Consider the following 22,922-nt stretch of genomic DNA (forward strand, 5'->3'; position numbering starts at 1 on the left):
CAAAAGACCTTACAGTGAAATGCTTACTTACAAGCCCTTAACCAACAATGCAGATTTAATAAAATACAAAAAAAAGTAAGAGATAAGAATAACAAATGATTAAAGAGCAGCAGTAAATAACAATAGTGGGGGCTATATACAGGGGGTACTGGTACAGAGTCAATGTGCGGGGGCACCATTGTCAAGGTAATTGAGGTAATTATGTACATGTAGGTAGAGTTATTAAAGTGGCTATGCATAGATAATAACAGATTGTAGCAGCAGCGTTCCAGCTATGACTAGGGTGACTGGAGTCTTCGACAATTTTTAGGGCCTTCCTCTGACACCGCATGGTATAGAGGTCCTGGATGGCAGGAAGCTTGGCCCCGGTGATGTACTTGGCCGTACGCACTACCCTCTGTAGTAGTGCGTACGGCCCAGTACATCACCGGCCGAGCAGAGCAGTTGCCAAACCAGGCAGTGATGCAACCAGTCAGGATGCTCTCAATAGTGCAGCTGTAAAACCTTTTGAGGATCTTTTTATTTATTTATTTTATTTTACCTTTATTTAACCAGGTAGGCAAGTTGAGAACAAGTTCTCATTTACAATTGCGACCTGGCCAAGATAAAGCAAAGCAGTTCGACAGATACAACAACACAGAGTTACACATGGAGTAAAACAAACATACAGTCAATAATAAAGTATAAACAAGTCTATATACAATGTGAGCAAATGAGGTGAGAAGGGAGGTAAAGGCAAAAAAAGGCCTTGGTGGCGAAGTAAATACAATATAGCAAGTAAAACACTGGAATGGTAGTTTTGCAATGGAAGAATGTGCAAAGTAGAAATAAAAATAATGGGGTGCAAAGGAGCAAAATAAATAAATTAATTAAATACAGTTGGGAAAGAGGTAGTTGATAGGGCTAAATTATATGTGGGCTATGTACAGGTGCAGTAATCTGTGAGCTGCTCTGACAGTTGGTGCTTAAAGCTAGTGAGGGAGATAAGTGTTTCCAGTTTCAGAGATTTTTGTAGTTCGTTCCAGTCATTGGCAGCAGAGAACTGGAAAGAGAGGCGGCCAAAGAAAGAATTGGTTTTGGGGGTGACTAGAGAGATATACCTGCTGGAGCGTGTGCTACAGGTGGGAGATGCTATGGTGACCAGCGAGCTGAGATAAGGGGGGACTTTACCTAGCAGGGTCTTGTAGATGACATGGAGCCAGTGGGTTTGGCGACGAGTATGAAGCGAGGGCCAGCCAACGAGAGCGTACAGGTCGCAATGGTGGGTAGTGTATGGGGCTTTGGTGACAAAACGGATTGCACTGTGATAGACTGCATCCAGTTTGTTGAGTAGGGTATTGGAGGCTATTTTGTAAATTACATCGCCAAAGTCGAGGATTGGTAGGATGGTCAGTTTTACAAGGGTATGTTTGGCAGCATGAGTGAAGGATGCTTTGTTGCGAAATAGGAAGCCAATTCTAGATTTAACTTTGGATTGGAGATGTTTGATATGGGTCTGGAAGGAGAGTTTACAGTCTAACCAGACACCTAAGTATTTGTAGTTGTCCACGTATTCTAAGTCAGAGCCGTATTCTATTCTAATTCTAATCTGAGAACCCATGCCAAATCTTTTCAGTTTCCTGAGGGGCAATAGGTTTTGTCGTGCCCTCTTCACGACTGCCATGTTAGTTTGTTGGTGATGTGGACGCCAAGGAACTTGAAGCTCTCAACCTGCTCCACTACAGCCCTGTCGATGAGAATGGGGGCGTGCTCAGTCCTCCTTTTCCTGTAGTCCACAATCTTCTCCTTTGTCTTGATCACGTTGAGGGAGAGGTTGTTGTCCTGGCACCACACGACCAGGTCTCTGACCTCCTCCCTATAGGCTGTCTCATCATTGTCAGTGATCAGGGCTACTACTGTTGTGTCATCAGCAAACGTAATGATGGTGCTGGAGTTGTGCCTGGCCATACAGCTATGAGTGAACAGGGAGTACAGGAGGGGGCTGAGCACACACCCCAGATGGGCCCCCGTGTTGAGGATCAGCGTGGTGGATGTGTTGTTACCCACCTTTACCACCTAGGGGCAGCCCATCAGGAAGACTAGGATCCAGTTGCAGAGGGAGGTGTTTAGTCCTAGGCGCCTTAGCTTAGTGATGAGCTTTGAGGTCACTATGGTGTTGAACGCTGAGCTGTAGTAAATTAATAGCATTCTCACATAGGTGTTCCTTTTGTCCAGGTGTGAAAGAGCAGTGTGGAGTGCAATAGAGGTTGCATCATCTGTGGATCTGTTGGTGCGGTATGCAAATTAGAGTGAGTCTAGGGTTCCTGAGATAATGGTGTTGATGTGAGCCATGACCAGTCTTTCAAAGCATTTCATGGCTACAGATGTGAGTACTACAGGTCTGTAGTCATTTAGGCAGGTTACCTTAGTGTTCTTGGGCACAGGGACTATGGTGGTCTGCTTGAAACATGTTTGTATTACAGACTCAGACAGGGAGAGGTTGAAAATGTCAGTAAAGACACTTGCCAGTTGGTCAGCATATGCTCAGAGTACACGTCCTGGTAATCCGTCTGGCCCTGCGGCCGTGTGAATGTTGACCTGTTTAAAGGTCTTACTCACATCAGCCACGGAGAACGTGATCACACAGTCGTCCAGAACAGCTGATGCTTTCATGCATGTTTCAGTGTTAATTTTCTCGAAACGAGCATAGAAGTTATTTAGCTCGTCTGGTAGGCTCGTGTCACTGGGCAGCTCTCGGCTGTACTTCCCTTTGTAGCCTGTAATACTTAACAGGCCCTGCCACATCTGACGAGCGTCCGAGCCGGTGTAGTACAATTCGATCTTAGTCCTGTATTGACGCTTTGCCTGTTTGATGGTTCATCGGACGACATAGCGGGATTTCTTACAAGCTTCCGGGTTAGAGTCCAGCTCCTTGAAAGCAGCAGCTCTAGCCTTTAGCTGGGTGCAGATGTTGCTTGTAATCCATGGCTTCTGGTTGGGATATGCCAGTGACTGATGTGGTATACTCCTCAATGCCACCGGAAGAGTCCCGGAACATATTCCATTCTGTGCCAGCAAAACAGTCCAGGAGTTTAGCATCTGCTTCATCACTGATCACTGGTGCCTCCTGCTTAAATTTTTGCTTGTAAGCTTGAATCAGGAGGATAGAACTATGGTCAGATTTGCCAAATGGAGGGCACGGGAGAGCTTCGTATGCGTCTCTGTGTGTGGAGTAAAGGTGGTCTAGAATTGTTTTCCTTATGGTTGTTAATTTAACATGCTGATAGAAATGAGGTAAAACTGATTTAAGTTTCCCGGCATTAAAGTCCCCGGCCACTAGGAGCGCCGCCTCTGGATGAGCGTTTTTCTGTTTGCTTATGGCGGTATACAGTTCATTGAGGGTGGTTTTAGTGGCAGCATCGGCCTGTGATGGTATATAGACAGCTACGAAATATACAGGTGAAAACTTTCTTGGTAGGTCGTGTTGTCTACAGCTTATCATGAGATACTCTACCTCAGGCAAGGAAAACCTTGAGACTTCCGTAGATATCTTGCACTAGCTGTTGTTTACATAAATGCATAGGACTCGCCCCGTGTCTTACCTGAGGCTGCTGTTTTGTCCTGCCGATAGAGTGTATAACCCACCAGCTGTATGTTCTTAATGTCGTCGTTCAACCACGACTCGGTGAAGCATAAGATATTACAGTTTTTAATGTCCCGTTGGTAGGATAAACGTACTTTGAGTATGTCCCATTTATTTTCCAGCGATTGAACGTTAGCTAGCAGGATGGAAGGCACGGGCACGTTAGCCACTCGTCGCCTGATCCTCACAAGGCACCCTGATTTCCTTCTCCAGTGAATGTGGGGATCTGGGCCTGGTCGTGTGTCTGTATTATATCCCTCCCATCTGACTCACTGAAGAAGAACTCTTTGTCCAGTTTGTGGTGAGCAATCGCAGTTCTGATGTCCAGAAGCTCTTTTCGGTAATTAGAGACGGTAGCAGCAACATAATGTACACAACAAGTTATAAACAACGTGAAAAAACAAACAAAATAGCATGGTTGGCTGATAAGACTGCAACCTTCCCCTCCGGCACCATCACAAGGAAGTACCAATGACTCGCTCAATATGGAAGTGGTCCGATGATGAGGATGCTTTGCTACAGGAATGTTTTGCTAGCACAGACTGGAATATGTTCCGTGATTCATCCGATAGTATTGAGGAGTATACCACCACAGTCATCTGCTTCATCCTAAAGTACTTACATATCCCAACCAGAAGCCATGGATTACAGGCAACATCCGCACCGAGCTAAAGGCTAGAGCTGCCGCTTTCAAGGAGCGGGACACTAATCCGGACGCTTATAAGAAATCCCGCTATGCCCTCAGATGAACCATCAAACAGGAAAAGCGTAAAATACAGGACTAAAATGAAATCCTACTACACCGGCTCTGACGCTCGTCGGATGTGTCAGAGTTCTGTTAAGGCTTGGTATGTCAAGCAATAAATTGTGTGCATGTGTGCTTTATCAGTGAGTTTACACTGGGGCACCCACACATTACCATATGTTGCATTATGTTGCCTAGCTCTGTGCCTTCCAAATTGTTTCAGCTGTGACCCATATAAATCCTTCCAATTGATCATGTGAGTCAGCAAACAAAACCACAATTGAATTGTTCCTCAGTCAATACGTAGATGTGTATGACTCAAGGTTACTTAGTAACACATGGCCTGTTCTACGCTCCACCTTGTGGAGATTTCCCTTTTGCCTTTCAACTCTGCACCAGATAGAATGAGAATATGTTTGTGATTGAGTGAGATATTGATGAACACTGAAGTTCTTCTCTCCCTCAAGTTTCCTACCAAGGAAGAACAGGAAGAAGGAGCTGACAAACAACTACTGTCGTAACCCTGACAACGCTATTTCAGGACCATGGTGCTTCACTACAGACCCCAACGTTAGACACCAGGTCTGTGGAGTACCTGAGTGCTTACAAGGTAGGACACCCACGCATGCACATACACACACACACAAATTTGACCACTGCCAACAACTAGTGGCTCTATCATGGTGGATTCTCTCCCTCAATGCCCCTCATTGGTCTCCACTTATCTGTGGCAAACTGCAGCCAAGTGGAATATCAGGTGTGTTCTCAGTAATGTAGAATTATCCAACTGTTTCTGATGGTATTGGCCTGAATTGCTGCATGCAGTAGTGTGATTCAGTTTATGTTGTCGATTCTCATTTCATCTTTCCCTGGCTTTGTTAACTATTTCAACCCAAAGGGACTCCGTCTGCTTTTTTTGCTTTTCAGTCTATACATAACCCATGTTCCTAGTGGGGATTCTTACTCTAGTAGGTCAGTTAAATGTCTTTAACTTTAGGCATGGAGCAGTTTTCCCACCACAGCCCATGTTCTTTTACAGTGCACCATTTAACTGCACTGTAATCCCTTCTCCCTGTAGAACTGGATCATGGTCTGTGGTATCTAGAACTGGATGACGCAAACTGTCACAGGAGAAATCACTGTTTCTCAGCGGTCTAGAGGACAAATGTCTAGAGGACAAATGTCCTCTGTGGATAGTACAATGTATATAGTTAATAAACAGCTGACAGTGATGTGATAAGATGTGTATGAAATACACAGGACTACCAGAGATGTGTGTGGGAGGGAGGAATCCACAAGGTTCTGAGAAAATGTAATGGGTCTGTGTTGTAATGGGAATGTGTGTTTTGGTCCAAAGAAAAATGACTGGAAAGGTTGATTTGAAAGAAAGTTTCCAGTAATGAGGAACACTGGGACATCACACACCACACACACACACACACACACACACACACACACACACACACACACACACACACACACACACACACACACACACACACACATGCGCGCGCGTACACACACACACACTCATATACACACATAATGAGAATAGTAGACTCATAAACATCTGTTTCTAATCTGCTCTGCTCTGCTGTTTACACTGCTCCACACACACACACACACACACACACACACACACATACACACTGAATGTTGACTCATTTGACTTAAGGGGAGACATTTTACACAAACTATTAAATAGATAGGACAACTATTTTGGTATTACATGTAGTATTTATGTAGTATCTGCATAAATAATGTCCATGGCACGTGTGTGTCCCCAGTGGAGTGTGTGAGCTGTAATGGGGAAAGTTACAGAGGTCCCATGGATCACACAGAGACTGGACGGGAGTGTCAACGCTGGGACCTAGAGGAACCACACAAACACCTCTTCCACCCCAAGAGGTAACACACACACACACACACACACACACACACACACACACACACACACACACACACACACACACACACACACACACACACACACACACGCACACACACTCAGTTTGAGGTTTAATATTAATTACAGAAACACAAGGATGACTAAAGACGTGTTAACGAGTCTAACACTAATCCACACCACCTGCTGCTGGGGCAGGACACACACACACACACATACAAACACACACACACCCTTCAACGCTGTGATGAAGAGGTTCTCAGTACCTCTGAGGCTCTGTTAGTATGCCTGGAGGAGGAATGAGATGCAAAACACCTGCAGTGGACCAGTGTACTCTGCCAATGGAGGCCCTATGGTCAACACACATATACTTATAGATACACACACACACACAAACGTATAAATGCACGCTTACACTGATGGAGACGCATACATACACACACACACCGGCATTCCCACTTTGTTCATTGCTCATAGAGTTGAAGTCGGAATTTTACATACACCTTAGCCAAATACATTTAAACTCAGTTTTTCACAATTCCTGACATTTAATCCTAGTAAAAATCCCCTGTCTTAGGTCAGTTAGGATCATCACTTTACTTTAAGAATGTGAAATGTCAGAATAATAGTACAGATAATTATTTATTTCAGCTTTTATTTCTTTCATCACATTCCCAGTGTGTCAGAAGTTTACATACACTCAATTAGTATTTGGTAGCTTTGCCTTTAAATTGTTTAACTTGGGTCAAATGTTTCAGGTAGCCTTCCACAAGCTTCACATTGGGTGAATTTGTTGGGTGAATTTTGACCCAATCCTCCTAACAGAGCTGGTGTAACTGAGTCAGGTTTGTAGGCCTCCTTGTTCGCACACGCTTTTTTAGTTCTGCCCATACATTTTCTATATGATTAAGGTCAGGGCTTTGTGATGGCCACTCCAATACCTTGACTTTGTTGTCCTTAAGCCATTTGCCACAACTTTGGAAGTATGCTTGGGGTCATTGTCCATTTGGAAGACCCATTTGCGACCAAGCTTTAACTTCCTGACTGATGTCTTGAGATTCAATTTGTCCAAATAATTTTCCATCCTCATGATGCCATCTATTTTGTGAAGTGCACCAGTCCCTCCTGCAGCAAAGCACCCCCACAACATGATGCTGCCACCCCCATGCTTAACAGTTGGGATGGTGTTCTTTGGCTTGCAAGCGACCCCCTCTTTCCTCCAAACAGAACGATGGTCATTATGACCAAACAGTTCTGTTTTGTTTCATCAGACCAGAGGACATTTCTCCAAAAAGTACGATCTTTGTCCCCGTGTGCAGTTGCAAACCGTAGTCTGGCTTTTTTATGGTGGTTTTGGAGCAGTGGCTTCTTCCTTGCTGAGCGGCCTTTCAGGTTGTCGATATAGGAATTGTTTTAATGTGGATATAGATACTTTTGGACCTGTTTCCTCCAGCACAAGGTCCTTTGCTGCTGTTCTGGGATTGATTTGTACTTTTCGCACCAAAGTACGTTCATCTCTAGGAGACAGAACTTGTGTCCTTCCTGAGTGGTATGACGGCTGTGGGATCCCATGGTGTATATCCTTGCGTACTATTGCTTGTACAGATGAACGTGGTACCTTCAGGCGTTTGGAAATTGCTCCCAAGGATGAAGCAGACTTGTGGAGGTCTGCAATTGTTTTTCTGAGGTCTTGGCTGATTTCTTTTGATTTTCCCATGATGTCAAGCAAAGAGGCACTAAGTATGAAGGTAGGCCTTGAAATACATCCACAGGTACACTTCCAATTGACTCAAATGATGTCAGTTAGCCTATCAGAAGCTTCTAAAGCCATGACATCATTTTCTGGAATTTTCCAAGCTGTTTTAAAGGCACAGTCAACTTAGTGTATGTAAACTTCTGGCCCACTGGAATTGTGATACATTGAATTATAAGTGAAGTGATCTGTCTGTCAACAATTGTTGGAAAAATGACTTGTGTCATGCACAAAGTAGACGTCCTAAGCAACTTGCCAAAACTATAGTTTGTTAACAAGACATTTGTGGAGTGGTTGAAAAACGAGTTATAATGACTCCAACCTATGTTAACTTCCAACTTCAACTGTATGTATCTACATCTGTCCCAATGACTTGTTGAAATCCTTCTCTTCTGTTTGGGTTGTAGGTATCCTGATAAAGGCCTAGATGACAACTATTGTAGGAACCCAGATGGACGTCAACGACCGTGGTGTTTCACCCTGGATGCACACACATCCTGGGAGTACTGCAACATCACAGCCTGCCGTGAGTGTATGTGTGTGTGTGGTGTGACTAACTACTCCAAATGTAGAGCTTCCTGTACCTGTCATTCCACCCCTCCTCTCTCTGATTGGATAAGGCAGAGGAATGCGAATTTGAGCAACACACACTCATTTCCAGTTATGTCATGCCTAATAGACTGTGTGTTTATTTTAGGCTGTATCACAACTGGCCGTTATTGGGAGTCACATAGGGCGACGCACCATTGGCCCAGCGTCGTCCTTGTTTGGCCGGTGTAGACTGTCATTGTAAATAATAATTTGTTCTTAATTGACTTTCCTAGTTAAATAAAGGTCTAAAAAAAAGTGAGCCTATAGAAGGTTGACGGAGAACAACACTTTAAAGCTGTGTGAGTGTGTTTGTTGTTTCTTTGTTTCTGTTTGGCTCTTCTCTGTTAGTCATCAGCAGCACTGGAACTGGGACAGATAGCATCTTACCGGTTGGACTCTCTCTCTCTCTTTGTCTCTGTGATACAGGCCTTGGAAGTCAACCCAGTCCAGTTTTATGGTCTAACCCTTAAACGTTGTGTTAATGAAACCAAGGCAGAAAGAAAGACATAGAAACAAAGAGTTGTATTGTTTTGGCCTTTTCTATTCCCTGGTCCTGTCTTTATAATCCTCACCAGTAGCACTCTATTTTTAGACAGATCCACAAAATACTGGGTTTAGATTGTGGAGAGACAAAAGCTGCCGGGTATACTTGTATGCAAAATTTATCAGCGTTGTTTCCTTGTTATTTCAGTTTAATCAACTACATGACTGCAATATAATCTATAGAAAATAGAGGTGTTTTAGTCCAAGTGAGTCTTGTTCTTGCTACTGTGTCTGAGTGGCACAGTGGCCTCAAGGAGAAGCTGGTGTAGTTTAACAGATGTTACAGGTGATATGGCTATATTTAACCATGGTGCATTTCTCACTCACTCACACACACACACTGTCTCTTTCTCCTTCCTCTCTCAGCCTCAGACAGTGTGGGAGAGGTAGATGTGACTACCAGGTGTTTCCTGGGTCGAGGTGAGGGCTACAGAGGGACAGTAGCAGTAACACCCAGTGGGGTGACCTGTCAACGCTGGGACTCACAGTACCCCCACAACCACACTTACATACCCCAGGACTATCGCTGCAAGTGAGTGACTGGACACACATCGACAACCCGACACACACTATATTACATGTTGAAGGGCAACTTCACCACTTTTCAACCTCATATTCAAATATAACGTTAACAAGTTATTCCCAATGACATCATAAGTTAAAACATGTAAAATAGTGATTTTCAAACACTATGAGATTCGTGGTGACGTGGGGAGCCAGATGATACCCTCCCTCTTGTAACGGGATTCTTCCTGGGAAGGAGAGGCGGACCAAAATGCAGCGTGGTTATCTTTAAACATCTTTAATGAAGATGATAACGAACAATACAAAAACGTAACGTGAAAAACCGAAACAGCCCTATCTGGTGCAAACAAACACAGAGACAGGAACAATCACCCACAAAACCCAACACCAAACAGGCTACCTAAATATGGTTCCCAATCAAAGACAATGACTAACACCTGCCTCTGATTGAGAACCATATCAGGCCAAACACAGAAACAGACAAACTAGACACACAACATAGAATGCCCACTCAGATCACACCCTGACCAACCAAAAAATAGAAACATACAAAGCAAACTATGGTCAGGGTGTGACACCTCTGGCTAGAAACACAGTGCAGGTTTTGGAAATCACCATTTGTCTTACTTTTAATCCTACCCTTTGATATCACTGAGAATTATTTTTTTTTTAAACTTTCTCCTCATCTTTTTAACCACAGATCGTAGAAACATGCCGCTTTCACATATGTAGACACTGGTTTGGTGCTGGAGATAATGAATAGGAGGTTGAAAAAGGGTGGAGTTGCACTTTAACTTGTTTAGAGAATATATCTTTATTGTGTGTGTGTGTGTTGCAGAGACCTGAGGGAGAACTACTGCAGGAACCCTGACGGCCTTGACCTCCCATGGTGCTTCACTTCAGACCCTAACGTTCGCAAGGCATTCTGCACCAACATCCTCCGCTGTGGCACACAGAATACTGAACCCCATGGTGAGAGCCTAGCATAATCAAAACCACAGTAGTCTCCTGAGCTAAAGCCTATAGCTCCAGGAACTAATACAGGTCTTCAGGTCTCAGACAATGGTAGTGTAATGGACATTTACTGCTTTTGGTTAAACTAACATGTGAAGGGGTGGTGGGTAGCCTAGCGGTTATAGCATTGGTCCATTAATCAAAAGGGCACTGGTTCAAATCCTGAATGGATGAGAGTGTCTGCTAAATTATGTAAATGTAATAGGTTTCTGGCTCCTAAACGTTTTTATTTTGACCATGCAAAAATAGATGGATTCCTGATGCAGATATGTTTTCTCTGAATAAAAATATACTTAATTAGTTCAGTGCTGTCCCTGAAGTATGATCTCCTGAGCAACTTAGAAAGTATGTTTCTATAGAAGTATTACTGAAGGACTCTGGGAATCACAGCCCAATGCACATAAATTAACCTTCTCTGACAGCATTACAACATCGCTCTGTCCCATTGGACAGTGAGGAGAAGAGGCCAGTAAGTGGATCTGGAATACATATTCTTTAGGGTTGTGTTTTTCTTACACTCTGGGACAGCTGGGACAGTTTTGTGACTGGTGTTTTGTGGTCATATTCTGGTATACCAGTCAGGACAGCAGAGTTTGTATAGTTTTAATACCATATTTCCCTGTGGTTGGTGTGGTCTGTAGCATTCTGGCTTGTATTACAGTAACATAAATATGTTTTCATATTTTATTATCCTGTTATCATACTGTGCGTGTGTGTGCGTTCCAGACTGCTATGAGGGCAACGGAGAGAGCTACAGAGGAGAGGTGTCGAGGACCAGGTCAGGTCTTCCCTGTTCCCTCTGGAGAGACCACAGGTAACAAAACCACATGCTACACATCTGTGTGTGTTGTGTGTGTTGTGGGGTGGGGTGGGGGACGCATAGATGGGAGTAGGGCTGTGGTGGTCATGACGTTTTGTAAGCTGGTGATTGTCGAGCAAATAACTGCCGGTATCACGGTAATTGACCGTAAATTAACATAAACACGTTTAGCCGTTTAATATAGCCTACACCATCACAGTTCATCCATAATTCATTTGGATTTATTGTGAGAAACGTGATAAGAAGAAAATTTTTATTTCAGAAAAACAGGATAGCATACTATGAGTTGTGCTTACGTTAGGCGCTAATGTGGCTATGACATATGGCTGTGGGCTACACTAGTTCATTTAGCAGACAAGATTTGCTTAGAATGCCGTGGCATTACTTTATAGTATGAAGAATACAATTGAACATGCTGTATGTATGCTGTTCTGCCTGCGGCTATAGAACCCTGACCTGTTCACCGGACGTGCTGCCTTGAACTGCTGTTTTCGACTCTCTCTACCGCACCTGCTGTCTCTAACTCTAAATGATCGGCTATGAAAAGTCAACTGACATTTACTCCTGAGGTGCTGACCTGTTGCACCCTCTATAACCACTGTGATTATTATTATTTGACCCTGCTGGTCATCTATGAACATTTGGAACATCTTGGCCATGTTCTGTAATAATCTCCACCTGGCACAGCCAGAAGAGGACTGGCCACCCCTCAGAGCCTGGTTCCTCTCTAGGTTTCTTCATGGGTTCCAGCCTTTCTAGGGAGTTTTTCCTAGCCACCGTGCTTCTACATCTGCATTGCTTTCTGTTTGGGGTTTTAGGCTGGGTTTCTGTACAGCACTTTGTGACATCGGCTGATATAAAAAGGGCTTTATAAATACATTTGATTCAATTTGATTGAATAAAATAGAAAGGATATTTTCTCCAAATGATTTTCAATGGAGTGCGCTCATGCAGCTATTCAGTGTTGAGCAGGTTCTCCTGTATGCTTAATTTAGAGTTATTTATGCAACTTTAGTTGTGATACAAACGTTGGGCTATATGTTTTGATTTGTAGTACATGCGACTCTAATGATGAGTAGAAAAAAGTTGCATCAAAGGCATGAGCTCTTTGTTTCTTGTGGAGGCTGTGCACACTTTATCAGTCTCTCATTCACAATTTGTCAAGCACTCTCACAAGGCCTCGAATTTTCCGACAGCATCCCACATGTGTGGCTGTAATGCCCCCTAAAAAATGTTATGCCTTTTGCGGCCAAAGTGGCCGATGTGCCTATGAGGTGAATATAATCATTAGGATTCCCTTCTACCGGCTGCGTGCTCCGAAGCATCTCTCACATGGCTCTCTCAGATAGCTCTATTCTTATTAGCCAATGCATGTCACCTGATCAGGTTCTTCTCACAGGCATCTGAGCTCCGAAGTAGGCTACAAGTGAAGACAGACACATCGGGCAACTGCCTTCTTATAGAATTCCGAGGCGCATATTGAAGATGTTAGAGGAACTGTCCACATTTACTTTTTATCAGCCAACAAGATGAGTATTTCTAACAAACAGCAAACGTTCTAGCTTATGTCAATCTACTATTCCCCATAGTACATAACTTGACCTATTATGTTGGTCAACCTGTCCTTCTGTGCGAGAAATAAATATTCCAAATATAGTCTGGGACAGTTGTGGAATGTGATAGATCCCAAATTAATACAACAACTGCATCAAAAAAATGTCAAAGCAATGAGGCTGATACAACAGATCAGAATGTTTAGCATAAAATGTTAATAAACTATTAGGCTATTTGTTTACAGCCAGCAGTGCTCCCACGGCAGTAGGCTATAAGTGCGAATGTTCCAAAATGCAATTAGCAGGAAAACACATTCTCAAAAGTGACCGCAAATGTGATTATTCATTTAATGCTTTATTATGGTAAAAATGATCTTCCACAAACTTGAAACTCACACGCCGCCAATGAGCCAGTTAGGCTCTCCACCGGTTATAAAGTGGATTAATTTGCCTAATTTTAAGTAGTTATTTGGCCACTTTAGTTGTGATACAAACCTTATCAAAACATATAGGCCTATGGGCTAGGCTACACGAGGTGTGTGACTATACTTTGAAAAAGTTGCAAAAAAAAGCAATGCGCTGTTTCTTGCCTAACGGTACATGCTGTGCATCATTCACAAGTGATAATATATCTTTCACAAGTGATAGGCTAATATTGTCACCCATCAGACTATTCGTCATGCAGCACCAGTCAAACGTTTGGACACACCTTCTCATTCCAGGGTTTTTCTTTATTTTTACTGTTTTCTACATTGTAGAATAATAGTGAAGACATCATGAAATAACACATATGGAATCATGTAGTAACCAAAAAATAGTTCAACAAATTCTTCAAAGTAACCACCCTTTGCCTTGATGACAGCTTTGCACACTCTTATCATTCTCTCAACCAGCTTCATGAGGTAGTCACCTGGAATGCATTTCAATTAACAGGTGTGCCTCGCTAAAAGTTAATTTGTGGAATTTATTTCCTTCTTATTGCATTTGTTCCAATCAGTTGTGTTGTGACAAGATAGGGGTGGTATACAGAAGATATCCCTATTTGGTAAAAGACCAAGTCCATATTATGGCAAGAACAGCTCAAATAAGTACACAGAAACGACAGTCCATCATTATTTAAGACATGAAGGTTAGTCAACCTGGAACATTTCAAAAACATTGAAAGTTTCTTCAAGTGCAATCCTCAAGCGCTATGATGAAACTGGCTCTCATGAGGACCACCACAGGAAAGGAAGACGCAGAGTTATTTAGAGTTACCAGCCTCAGAAATCAGCAATTAACTGCACCTCAGATTGCAGCCCAAATAAAATGCTGCACAGATTTCAAGTAACAGACACCTCTCAACAGCAGTTCTTCAGAGGAGACTGTGTGAATCAGGCCTTTGTGGTCGAATTGCTGCCAAGAAACCACTACTAAAGGACACCAATAAGAAGAAGAATCTTGCTTGGGCCAAGAAACATGGCAAATGGACATTAGACCGGTGAAAATCCTTTGGTCTGATGACATACGGATGATCTCCGCATGTGTGGTTCCCACTGTGACGCATGGAGGAGGAGGTGCTGTTTTTGTCGCACTGCCTTGCTTTATCTTGGACAGGTCGCAGTTGTAAATGAGAACTTGTTCTCAATTGGCCTACCTGGTTAAATACTTTTTTTTAGAAGTGTCCTTGTTTTTGAAAGAAAAACAATTTTTTGTTCGTTAAAATAACATCAAATTGATCAGAAATACAGTGTAGACATTGTTAATGTTGTAAATGACTATTGTAGCTGGAAACGGCTGATTTTTAATGGAATATCTACAGAGGCGTACAGAGGCCCATTATCAGCAACCATCCATCCCGTGTTCCAATGGCACGTTGTGTTAACTAATCCAAGTTTATAATTTTAAAAGGCTAATTGATCATTAGAAACTGTTGTTCAGATTAAAGAAGCAATACATCTGTCCTTCTTTAGATTAGTTGAGTATCTGGAGCATCAGCATTTGTGCGTTCCATAACAGGCTCAAAATGGCCAGAAACTTTCTTTTGAAACTCGTAAGTCTATTCTTGTTCTGAGAAATGAAGGCTTTTCCAAGCGAGAAATTGAAGATCTCGTACAACTCTGTGTAATACTCCCTTCACAGAACAGCGCAAACTGTCTCTAACCAGAATAGGAAGAGGAGTGGGAGGCCCCGGTGCACAACTGAGCAAGAGGACAAGTACATTAGAGTGTCTAGTTTGAGAAACAGACGCCTCAACTGGCAGGTTCATTAGATAGTACCCGCAAAACACCAGTCTCAACATCAACAGTGAAGAGGTGACTCCGGGATGCTGGCCTTCTAGGCAGAGTTCCTCTGTCCAGTGTCTGTGTTCTTTTGCCCATCGTAATCTTTTATTTTTTATTGGCCAGTCTGAGATATGTCTTTTTCTTTTCAACTCTGCCTAGACGGCCAGCATCCCAGGGTCGGCTCTTCAACGTTGCCATAATTGTGAATGGTAGTGTATGTGGGAACTCCTTCAAGACTTTTGGAAAAGCATTCCAGGTGAAGGTGGTTGAGAGGATGCCAAGGGTGTGCACAGCTGTCATCCAGGCAAAGGGTGGCTACTTTGAAGAATCTCAAATGTAAAATATATTTTTTGGTTACTACATGATTCCATATGTGTTTTTTCATAGTTTTGATCGCTTCACTATTATTCTACAATGTAGAAAATAGTAAAAATAAAGAAAAACTCTTGAATGAGTAGGCGTGTCCAAACTTTTGACTGGTACTGTATACTAAATAATGTGTGAAATGAGTTTTGATTTAGAATGGAACATTATCATGCACCTGTCTCAGAACAGAGGCAGGGGGAAAAACACATGTAATCTATGCACTTAAATAGTGAATGGAGGACGCTTTTCCCATGGTTCATTTTCATGCCAGCCAGGTAGGCTATACTCCTGTTTTAAAGTGAAGCAATGTGCTTAATATTAGGAAAGTTGAGAAATAAATATAGTAGCCCTAGCCTATAGAAAGCTAATGGGATCCTCCTCTTTTTAATAAGGTCATCAATTGCATAGCCTATAGAAATGTTGCACAACATGAGCTAATGGGCTCTCATGAAGTGTTTGACTTCCGATGTGACTTTCGATCACATTTATATTGATGTCAGAGTGATTAGAGGGACAATAGAGTGTGGAGTACCAGGCAGTTAGCAAGTTTGGAATTTAACTGCGGTCATGACTCATGACTGCCGGTGTGGCGGTAATACGGTTACCGTAACAGCCCTAAGATGGAGTGCCCTCTTCAGAAACACATGGTTGAACCTAAGAGGTCATGGGGGAGTTAACCTGTAGCTGACATGTGGTCAAGTCATATTGGTCTAACAAAGAGTCAGAGCCTGGCTGTTCTCAAGGAGAGAAAAACGGGTCCATTACTCCACTCCACTGTAATGGATGGTTGAGTGGGTGTGTAATAAAGCATCTGGAGGACACACTGCAGGCTTCCTCTGACCCTGAGCCTCTTCCCTTCTCGGAATACTTCAAAGCCAATCGGTTCCTCTGCTTGGCTCCCACCCAGAGGTCAGAGGTCAGCAGTTATTGTTTATGTTAGAGAGACTCAGAGGGATCACTCTCTCAGCACGCACGCACACGCACACTGTGCATTGGTGAATGGTCCTCCTCTGAATTCCCCTGTTATCATCCTGGAATGTCTGGGAAGGAATTCTGTTGGTGACGTTCCAAACATTATGATCGTTGCCCTGTGTCACTGTAGGTGTGTGTGTGTGTGTGTGTGTGTGTGTGTGTGTGTGTGTGTGTGTGTGTGTGTGTGTGTGTGTGTGTGTGTGTGTGTGTGTGTGTGTGTGTGAGGAAGATACGGAGAGAAAGAGAGATGGGTAAAGAGAGATGGGTAAAGAGAGAGGCCATACACAGCTGTCTCCTCTCATTATGATGGGCTGACAGTCTGTCTTTAACCGTCTCTCATACTCTCCTTTGCTTTTCTTGTGTGTAGTTGGGACAGAGATGCAGCGGTGGTGGGACAGGAGGCGAGTTTCTGTAGGAACCCAGACAGAGACACACATGGCCCCTGGTGTTATACTAACAGCACTGCTATACCCTGGGACTACTGCAGCATCAAACCATGTGAGTCACACACACACACACACACACACACACACACACACACACACACACACACACACACACACACACACCCCTGCTGTAGTGGCATTGTCACTGTGTTGTCACTGAGACCTCTATCTTGTTTTTCATGCTCTGTCACACAGGTGTACCATCAAAGAACACCATTCCACAGAGAGGTCAGTCGCTCTACTCCGCCTTCTGGTTTTCATGTTTCATCTTGTATTTCTCTCTGGGTATAAAATGGTTGTTTCAACATAGTTTCCGCTTTCTCAACTTGTCAGTGGAGGTGTCCAATGTGTCATGTTTCATCCATAAGACGACCAGGATAGTAGGAGGAGCTCCAGTCGCCATCACAGACGGAAGCTGGATGGTCAGCATACAGAAACGGTACACACACACACACACACACACACACACACACACACACACACACACACACACACACACACACACACACACACACACACACACACACACACACACACACACACACACACATGCCTGGCTTTGCTTCTCTTATCTACTGTAGGTATAAACTCTGCTCTAGTGGCAGATGTGTAGACCATTTGTCCAAGTGTTGGGGTTAGCAAAGGTCCATTCCCAGTGTGTAATATCATGTGTTGTGTTCCCTCCCCAGGTCCAGTCACTGGTGTGGAGGTTCTCTCATACGAGAGGAGTGGGTCCTCACTGACAGACAATGCTTCTCCTCATGGTAACTGCACCTCTCTCTCTCTCTCTCTTCCTCTTTTGCTCTTTACCTTTCTTCCTCTGCCTCTTTATCTTTACTATGCTTACATCCACCTGTATCCACACAGTGTTCCAGACCTGAGTGAGTATCGTGTGTGGTTAGGTGTATCAGACCTTCGTGGCTTGGCTCCTAACAGCTCCTTCAGACAGGAAGTCTCCATCTCCCATGTGATCTGTGGTCCTGAGGGCTCCAACCTGGCCCTCATACGGCTGGCCCAGTGAGTGCCTGAACAGAAATATACAAACACTCCTGGTCGTATATGGTACGTTTTCTAGTCCTCTATTCTTCTATTCTTCAACAACAAAAATATTTCTCTCACTCAGGCCTGCCCTCCCTGCAGACAGTGTCCACACCATTCAGCTGCCGGTGGCTGGGTGCTCTATTGTTGATGGCTCGATGTGTAGCATGCATGGATGGGGTGAAACCAAAGGTACACACACATACCATCGCATCCATCAGGATTATGTCATCTAGGAAAGGGACTGGTTACTCATTAGCTGTACTGTTGTCATGACTATAATCTCCCCTCCTCTCACCTATCACTCAGGTACGGGTCATGAAGGTGTACTGAAGGTGGTCCATCTGCCCATGATCAGTAATGAGAGGTGTAGTGAACAACACAGAGGGAACCTCCACATCACAGACACCAAGATTTGCGCTGGGGGGAAGAAGGACGAGGGCGTCTGTGAGGTAAGGAAGCTGGTGAACTGTGAATGAAATGTGCCTGAAACACATTGAACAGTTCTCTCTCATCAGGAGTTGACTATGTTTTTCCTAATGTATGCTTTATGTCTCTCCCCCTGTCAGAGGGACTATGGCGGCCCCTTGGTGTGCCAGGAAGGAGAGAGCAGGGTCATAGTGGGGGTCAGTGTCCATGGCAGAGGCTGTGCCCGTGCCAATCGGCCTGGCATCTTCATCAACGTCCCCTTCTACACCCAGTGGATCCACAAGGTGTTCCGACACTACCCCGAACCTCAGATCAACTAGGCACTACCCTCAGATCAACTAGGCACGACCCTCAGATCAACTAGGCACGACCCTCAGATCAACTTGGCACTACCCTCAGATCATCTAAATATCAAATACAGATAAACTTTTATCCCATCATCAATTAGACTCACTCGACCCCCCTTGATATAGATACACCTGTGGCTCAGTCACGTAAGGACCAACTGAGTCCCTGTGCATTTGAAAGAGGGAAAGCTCCAGCCATACAGAAAGATATCAAACGCAACTCCAAACTTGATTCTGGAATTCAGACTCATGGGCTTCTTTCTATATGTCTTTGGAGTGGACCTGTGAAGTGGAATGTAATTGTGTTGATCAGACTGCTGGATCGATCCTTTAGATAATATAAATATGTAGTGTTACAGACATGCTACTAAGGACAACAGAGGTGTGGATATGTGGTTGGCTAAACACCATGTGCTGAAGCTGGTAAGGTTTGGATGTTCAGGACTCATATTGTACACAATCAGTAAGAATCTGTAGACAATGTGGTAATAGGGGAGAGTGGGGTAAATTGAGACACCCCTTGTTTCTAGGAAACCATATACAAAATTAATAATGTGACCACATTTTTAGGAAGAGGTCATCATTTCATGGAGTCAGAAGGAAGAAACCACAACCACAAAGTAAATTGAATGTATTGTGTTCCAGGTTCCATGATGCTTCTATCTAAACCAAAGTTAGATGTACATCAGTTGGGGTCTTTATAAGCTACAATATGAGGTCCTAAACCTAGCATGAAAGTGCATCCTTGTAGCTGTGTGGACTCATATAATCAAAATGTTTGCCTTGGTGTAAGTTGAGCCAATGGCCACCATACCCCATGTGTCATGCATATACACTCATGATAGTGCATTTGTATTATTACAGAGCAGACATCATCATGCCCCTTGTATACAAACGTAAAACAAGCAGGGGTCTAGCCGCCTTGAGTTTCTTGAGAGAGCAACCAAGGAAGTGAGAGAAGGGAAGAAGTCAATTTGAGCAGCAGAAAAGGATAGAAAAAATTGTATTTATGACACTGAAGAGGTACATTGATGATCAGCAAGGCTATGACAGAGGAGCAGAGGCACACAAGGTCTCATCTGATGACATGGAGTCTCAGCTTGCTGATCATATCAAGAATCTGGCAGACCAGTTTCATGGGCTTAGCCTTAAATGCAGAGAACTGGCACAACTGGCACATACGAATTGGCACATTGAAGTAACATCTCTATCCCAGGCAACTGGTCAAGAAATGAAAGGGTCAGTGATATTGAACAGAAAGATCTATCTGAATGTAGGCATACATTTAAGATATACACTATACCACACCCCCATTCCATTAATTCAACTTTGACCTACCAGCACCATCACCCACTATCACAGGTCACCATCACCCACTTACCTCAAGGCGGCTCAACTGACCTTGTTCCTTTGCTCAACTTACCCCACCCATATACATAAGATGTGCCAAAATACCACATTTTTTGAACAAGCTATGTTTTCACAACTGTTATGTTTCCATGAATTCTGATTATTTCCAGGGATACACAACATCCTGAAATACATTATGAAAGTGTGCTCATCAAACATCTCATTCGAAAATCATGGGCATTAAAATTGAATTGTTCCCCCCTTTGCTGCTATAACTGCCTCCACACTTCTGCGAAGGCTTTCCACTAGATGTTGGAATGTTGCTTCTGGGACTTGCTTTCATTCAGCCAATAGAGGATTAGTGAGGTCGTGTACTGATGTTGGGCGATTAGGCTTGGTTCGCAGTCAGCTTTCCAATTCATCCTGAAGGTATTCGATGGGGTTGAGGTCAGGGCACTGTGCAGGCGAGTCAAGTTCTTCCACACCGATCTCGACAAACCATTTCTGTATAGACCTCGCTTTGTGCATGGGGGCATTGTCATGCTGAAACAGGAAAGGGCCTTCCCCAAACTGTTGCCACAAAGTTGGAAGCACAATAGCTGTAGCGTTAAGATTTCCCTTCACTGTAACTAAGGGGCCTAGTCTAAGCCTAATCATAAAAAACAGCCCAAGACCATTATTTCTCCTCCACCAATCTTTACAGTTGGCACTATGGATTCAAGCTGGTATTGTTCTCCTGGCATCTGCAAACACAGATTTGTCCGCCGGACTGCCAGATGGTGAAGCGTGATTCATCACTGCAGAGAACACATTTCCACTGCTCCAGAGTCCAATGGCGGCGAGTTTTACACTACTCCAGCTGTTTCTTGGCATTGCGCATGGTGATCTTAGGCTTGTGTGTGCCCGCTTGGCCATGGAAACCCATTTCATGAAGCTTCTGACGAACAGCTATTGTGCTGACATTGCTTCCAGAGGCAGTTTGGAACTCTGTAGTGAGTGTTGCAACCAAGGACAGATTATTTTTAAGTGTTATGCGCTTCATCACTTGGCGGTCCCGTTCTTTGAGCTTGTGTGGCTTACCACTTTGCGGCTGAGCCATTATTGCCCCTAGAATTTTGTACTTCACAATAACAGCACATACAGTTGACTGGGGCAGCTCTAGCAGGGCAGAAATTGGATGAACTGACTTGTTGGAAAGGTGGCATCCTACTGTATGACGATGCCACATTGAAAGTTACTGAGCTCTTCAGTAAGGCCATTCTATTGCCAATGTTTGTTTATGGAGATTGCATGGCTATGTGATTGATTTTATACACCTGTCAGCAACGGGTATGGCTGAAATAGCCAAATCCACTCATTTTAAGGGTTGTCCACATACTTTTGTGTATATGTAGATATCTTTGGTAGAAACAATACTATTTTTCACTTGACATAGTGATGCTGAATGTAAAAAAAAAATGGCTCAACCTACCCCAATCTCCCCTACACTTGATTCCTGAAGTTACTTGAATGTACTGAAAATCAAAAGGCAGTAGCTCTCCACTTCTGTAGTGTTCTTCTGTACTATGCCAGTAAGTGTCACAGTGTAAATAGTTTGCTGAGTGTGACTCTAACACTCGGAATGTGATATTGGTCTTATAGACCTGTGAGAGGATGGTGAAGTTGGCCTTTTAGGAATATGGAAAGATCAATATGAAGCCATTGAATGTAAATATGTTTTATTTCTGTATATGTACAGTCTTCTAAAGGTAAAAGGGAATGGATTGCAACTCCAAGCCTTACCAGTGTCCTCTTACCCTCTCACCTCCTTTCTTTCTATTTCCACTTCTCTCCTCATCTCTCCTCCACCCCTCTCTTACTGCAGTAATGTATTCTGTTTGATAAACACACAGAACTCATTACCACAGGCCAGTATGACTGATTCTGTGTGTGTGTGTGTGCGTGTGTGTGAATTCTATTGGAGTGAGTTATATTCCCTCCCCTCCCACAGCCTCTGGCAGACATCCAGTAACCATCTACTCTGGAAATTAACTTTCACAGAATATGTTACTGCAAACTGTTACCGAAATGGAGGTGTACTGTATTTTTTATGTTATCATTGTGGAAGTATTAGCCTCTATATCTATCACATGTTGGTCTGACTATTTCACCTGGGAATGTGAGGGGTCAAACAAGTAGGCCCACTTTATAGCTCTTCTTATATTTCATGCATTTGTATTTGAACATTGTGAAGTTGTATTCTGTGTGTGTGTGTGATGCTGCTATACAATGTTAGATTATCTGTACCTGTATACTCTAGGCTACTGTACATGTATTGTTTTTCATTTGAATACTCAATTTCAATACAGTACTATCATATACCTGTAATAGTCTACACCGTGTTCCTTTCTCAATGTTATTGTGCATGGCACAATGGCCACATACAATGAGTTTGTCTATTTAAAAGGCATTAGGTGGTTGGGAGTGTAATCATTAGACATCATTTCCATTTCAACCTTTCTGGGAGAATTTGTAACAAGGTGTTATAACAGTAGGGCCTAGGCTTCTACAGGTGTAATTTATTACCTTTGCTTCAGAAAGCGTCCATAAAATTAACAGAAGGAAATTGTCTTTGACACGTGGCTCACATATCAAGCTC

At 43.4% G+C, this 22,922-nt stretch overlaps 2 protein-coding genes across 2 annotated transcripts in view; one reads left to right on the forward strand and one right to left on the reverse strand.

Moving 5' to 3' along the window:
- LOC110496163 (hepatocyte growth factor) overlaps nucleotides 1–22,651 on the forward strand; it is a 31,102-nt gene extending 8,451 nt beyond the window's left edge. Inside the window, exons 5-18 of the mRNA XM_021571914.3 lie at nucleotides 4,835–4,977; nucleotides 6,155–6,275; nucleotides 8,434–8,552; nucleotides 9,527–9,692; nucleotides 10,524–10,657; nucleotides 11,426–11,513; nucleotides 17,042–17,172; nucleotides 17,316–17,348; nucleotides 17,454–17,559; nucleotides 17,810–17,884; nucleotides 17,988–18,137; nucleotides 18,244–18,350; nucleotides 18,468–18,610; nucleotides 18,728–22,651. Of these exons, the coding sequence (XP_021427589.3) occupies nucleotides 4,835–4,977; nucleotides 6,155–6,275; nucleotides 8,434–8,552; nucleotides 9,527–9,692; nucleotides 10,524–10,657; nucleotides 11,426–11,513; nucleotides 17,042–17,172; nucleotides 17,316–17,348; nucleotides 17,454–17,559; nucleotides 17,810–17,884; nucleotides 17,988–18,137; nucleotides 18,244–18,350; nucleotides 18,468–18,610; nucleotides 18,728–18,907 (1,696 nt within the window). The 3' untranslated portion in view covers nucleotides 18,908–22,651. The remainder of the gene's footprint in view (nucleotides 1–4,834; nucleotides 4,978–6,154; nucleotides 6,276–8,433; nucleotides 8,553–9,526; nucleotides 9,693–10,523; nucleotides 10,658–11,425; nucleotides 11,514–17,041; nucleotides 17,173–17,315; nucleotides 17,349–17,453; nucleotides 17,560–17,809; nucleotides 17,885–17,987; nucleotides 18,138–18,243; nucleotides 18,351–18,467; nucleotides 18,611–18,727) is intronic.
- The window catches only part of LOC110496093 (metabotropic glutamate receptor 3), a 918,426-nt gene that overhangs the window by 784,091 nt on the left and 111,413 nt on the right, over nucleotides 1–22,922 (reverse strand). The gene's annotated exons all lie outside the window — the stretch shown is intronic.

This window comes from Oncorhynchus mykiss, chromosome 2, assembly GCF_057628025.1.
Source record: "Oncorhynchus mykiss isolate SJ-2025 chromosome 2, ASM5762802v1, whole genome shotgun sequence".
Taxonomy (NCBI): Eukaryota; Metazoa; Chordata; class Actinopteri; order Salmoniformes; family Salmonidae; genus Oncorhynchus; species Oncorhynchus mykiss.